General features: G+C 43.5%; 1 protein-coding gene across 1 annotated transcript; it reads right to left on the bottom strand.

Moving 5' to 3' along the window:
- Positions 1–45: 45 nt before the first annotated feature.
- On the bottom strand, positions 46–4,071 carry LOC122536742 (tyrosine-protein kinase Yes-like; the record flags this gene model as incomplete). Its single annotated transcript, XM_043669373.1, has 8 exons — positions 46–1,494; positions 1,668–1,809; positions 1,918–2,010; positions 2,084–2,269; positions 2,359–2,471; positions 2,574–2,738; positions 2,832–2,992; positions 3,433–4,071. Coding segments are annotated over 8 exons (1,874 nt in total), but the record flags the coding sequence as incomplete, so codon positions are not given.
- Positions 4,072–4,300: the final 229 nt, after the last annotated feature.

Raw genomic sequence — 4,300 nt, 5'->3', positions numbered from 1 at the left:
TGAATTGTGAGCCTTTAGCCTAGATTTATCGCTCTCGTTTATGCGTCTCGTTCCTTTCTTTTTTTTTTCTTTTTTTTTTTTTTTCTCTCTAAATTGTCTCGTTGGAAAAGTAAGTACTAACCTAACTGTCGAAAAATGCAGGATGGCACGTTTGCTCGAGCACAGTAGTCCCCACTCGAGCGTCCGTTCAATTTGGAATTGGGATTATCTTACCGTGCGACATTGCATTTGCACGATACAAAGCGAATGACGTACCTGATATACCTAATGTTTTGGCACAATTCGCAAAATACACCTCTCCGGTTTGCCGACTGCGGGCGCTTAAGCGGAGACTACTGTACATACACGCTGCTCGTTTCGTTTCTCTTTCTTCCAAACCGATAAATCTTATTTACTTTGTTTGTGCAACGCAATGTGTTTGTCGTACGTTCAGAGTGAGCAGCATTATCGCGATACTATCATCGGACGCTAAACAAGCTTGAGGTATTAGACGTTCGAATTGCGTCGCCTAATTTGTTTTGCCGTTGGAGTATTCGTAAGTAAAGAATCACGATTACAACGTTGAAGTAGCAACTGTTTCGCATATTACAACCTATCATTTACAGTTGATTGAAGGACAAGACAATATGATTTCTTATTATGAAGTTTTTTTTTCTTTTTTTTTCTCAATTGCAGAAATTGTCCGCGTCTCTCTCTCTCTCTCTCTCTCTCTCTCTCTCACACTCGCTCGCTCGCTCGCTCGCTCTTTCTCTCTTGTACACTCAATGCATGCGTGTGTATTTGTTTCTACATGCGCAAAAGTTGATTCACACATAAACCTAATTGAGCATTAAAAGTTAATGGCCAGGGCATCCCGAAACAATCACCGATAGTATTTGTAACGGAAGAAAGGAACAATTTTTACAAGCTACGCGATACGAAAACGAAAGCGAATGATATCTTCAAGATGGACTGATGATATACACTGGCAGGAGTATGAGGGAAGAAATTAACGGGAGAAATGTATGACGTAGAGTAGTGAATCGGCGTGAAAAGCTAAAATTTACGTACAGGATGCTCCGTGGCTGATTGTAACCGTTTGGTCCGTGCTACTCGATCACGAGTATCTCGAACGATCTCTCAATCGAGGGCTAATCTCTCGAGGTATTGGTGAATTTCCTCAAAGTTCGGTCTGTCCTCGATCCGTGTGCTCCAACATTTCTTCATTACGTTGTAAAGATCGTCCGGACAATGATCCGGTCGCGAAAGAATTCGCCGTTGACTTTTCTCGTCGTCGTCGTCGTCGTTGTCGTTGTCGTTGTCGTTGTCGTTGTCGTTGTGGTCGCCGTATCGCCGATTATCGGCGCAATACGTTTCGCTTTGATAGCAGTGGCCACAATTTTCGAAAACCTGTGCCACTGTTAAATCCGCGTACGGTATCTCCTTGCAATTTAGAAAAATTTCCCAAACTGTTGCAGCGAATGACCAAACGTCAGCTCGACAACTGCGTTTACCCTAAGAGAGAGAGAGAGAGGGGGAGAGAGAAAAAGTAGAAAGCAGATAATAAACAGGATTTCGACAAACGTCGAAACTATACAGTAGAAGAAACTGATGGTTGCAGATGCAGAAAAGTACACAGGTGCACGTGAGAATGAAACGAAGAGAGAATAGAAAGTGATATTGCTCACCAATAAAACTGCTTCCCACGCCATCCAACGAAGAGGAATTTTTACATTGTGTCCGTCGACGAAGTAATGATGGTCATATTTATTACAGTATATGGCATGATCCGACACTTTTATACTCAAGTCTTGGCCAACGATGCAATTTCTAAAACATTAGGCCACAGTATGCGACAATTAAATCGAATCGACTGATTCTTTTTACGGATCGTCTCTTTTTTTTTCTCCTCGATGCATCGAGGAATCGCTTACTTACCTGGCTGCTAAATCACAGTGTGCAATGTTCACGGATTCCAGATACTTCATGCCAGATGCAATTTGAGTGACGAAGCTCAAGTGGTTGCTGTAGCTGCGAAGAATAGGAAGAGAATCGGTGGAGGCTGGATCGTTATGTATCATCGCGATGAGATAATTTTGCTTACCCGATGTCGATCTTGTTGACTAGGTCGCCGCCGCCACCGTGGTTTTCCAGAAAGCTCGGAAGATCGCCGAACTGGCCGTACTCGAAAACAGCGCCGAACGGTTCTTCTTCTACCAAGGCAATCATCTTTGCTACGTTCGAGTCTCGAAGCATCGCCAAAACGTGCATGTCTTTCGTGAAATCTAACCTGTGTAGTGCTCGAGTCAAAACGTCGCAAGAATATAGGAAAGGAAATGTTTGTCCGAATCGCGTCGAATCGCGGAATCAGTAACACACCTTAACGAATCTACAACGCCACGCCACAGAGATCTGACAATTACGGTTTGTCGATTATTTTGGGTCGCCTCCACTTCTGGATTCATGATCCCCTTTGCTTCGCACAGATGAATCTGAATCGGGTGTGCGATTGGTATTGGATTAAATTTCATATTTCGTTTAATTGTAGATCTACTGTAAATACTGTTGATATTGATATTCTTTGTTACTCTTACCAAGCCGAAATTCCCCTCTCCAAGCTTGTCCAAAATTCTTAATCTGTGTCTGGAGACACGCTGAATGTCGTAGGAATCAATGCCACTCGGCAAGCATACCGTTTTCTCGCGAATTTGTAGCGGCGTGAACGGACTCTGACTCGACGGAATCTCCCTTTTCTTGATCTGTAACCGTGTAAAAATCTCTGTAAAACACCACACGCAAATGCATGCGTCCATCGTTTTCATAAATAATATACGTTTGATCTGTCATCTTACTGTTAAAATGTCTGTCGCAGCATAGTATCCTTCGTAGATCCTCTGATGATTCGTATTTCTCGACTGAAGGTGAAACGCTTTTTTCGTCGAATATGTCGTGCTAGTTGGCATGGACATTTCCGTATACTTGTTTGTCGCGAAGTTCGACTTGCGCTTGAAATCTGAGATAATCACTGGTTTTAAACGGTTTAAGCGAAAAGATCGAATGTCTGATATAACATTAAATACGATCTATTCGAACAATCAGACAGATGGAAGTCAGTGGAGATTAGTGATCAGAATATCTAAACCAGTAGTTCCCAATCTTTTTTTGGACATGCTCCACTCTTGTGACACATAATTCCTATTATTTGAAAAATGAATTTTTCCTGACGCGGCTAAAAAGGGAAGCCTGAAGGGTTTTATTGACTCGGTCTAAACAAGCTTCCAAAGAACACGACGGAAACGAAATGAAGTAAAAAGGATTCGTTGTTGACAACTCATTCTGAAATTGGGCCCCAATGTGGGTCCCAATTCCCCGCGTTGGGAACCACGGGTCTAAACCGTTCCCTGGATGAAAAAAAGAAAAAAAAAAAACACATAGATACGTCAGATACGTTACCGGGGCATGATTCGGCTGTACAAGTGGACGATGCGTTTGATTTTGGGCAGAGCACGAGGTTCTCTTCGGAGAAGAGATTGTACGTTCTCTCGTACAAGGTGGGACGACACGTGTCGGAATCATCGAGGCGAGAGTCGACGATAGCAGTTTTGGAATCGGTTTGGAGATTTGTGTTGGATCGATCGGGCAAGTTGTCAGCCGGGGCGATTAGGATGGGTTTGCGAATCAGGGACAATCCGGTCACGATCGAATTCGAGAGTTTAACGTCCTTCGGGGAGATTGCAATGCCCGGTGCGGACGAGTCACAGAGCAGGGCCGTGTGCTTTTGCAGCAAGGCCACTTTGTTGCGGCCTCTTTGCTTGATCAGAAACGCCGTACACGTTAGAAAAAGGACAAACACTGTCAGTACGCCGCTGACTAGGCCGATGTATGTTTGGGAGGTACCAACGGGAAAGGCATCCGGTGTTAAGGCGTCTTCGTCGATTTCATAGCGATCCGTTATGTTAATTCCTTTCGCAGAGTTGATCGTCAGATCGACGGAGTTGCTCGATCTTGTTCGTGATTCGCTCCGATTTTCCTCTATCTCGGACGATCGATCCTCAGCTAATATAATCAAATCGTCCAACTTAGTTCTGCTCCCTACGATCAATACGATACCAGAGCGTTATTGTATTACTATTTCTATTATGCTATATAGGTCAGTGACGGCGAACCTTTTTGAGAGAAGTAGGTAAAATTTTGTTCGTTATTTCTTTTAGTACTAGCTCGTGGCTCACCAAGTCAGTGGCGTCACTTGGAAAGGGGGAGGGGAGGATGGTTAAAAACTACTTTTTTTTTTTTTTTTTTGGTTCTCACTTTTATAATCCCC

This window comes from Frieseomelitta varia, unplaced genomic scaffold (genome assembly GCF_011392965.1).
Source record: "Frieseomelitta varia isolate USP_RPSP 00005682 unplaced genomic scaffold, Fvar_1.2 scaffold_1584, whole genome shotgun sequence".
NCBI classification, from domain to species: domain Eukaryota; kingdom Metazoa; phylum Arthropoda; class Insecta; order Hymenoptera; family Apidae; genus Frieseomelitta; species Frieseomelitta varia.
This window is presented reverse-complemented; position numbering and strand designations above follow the sequence as displayed.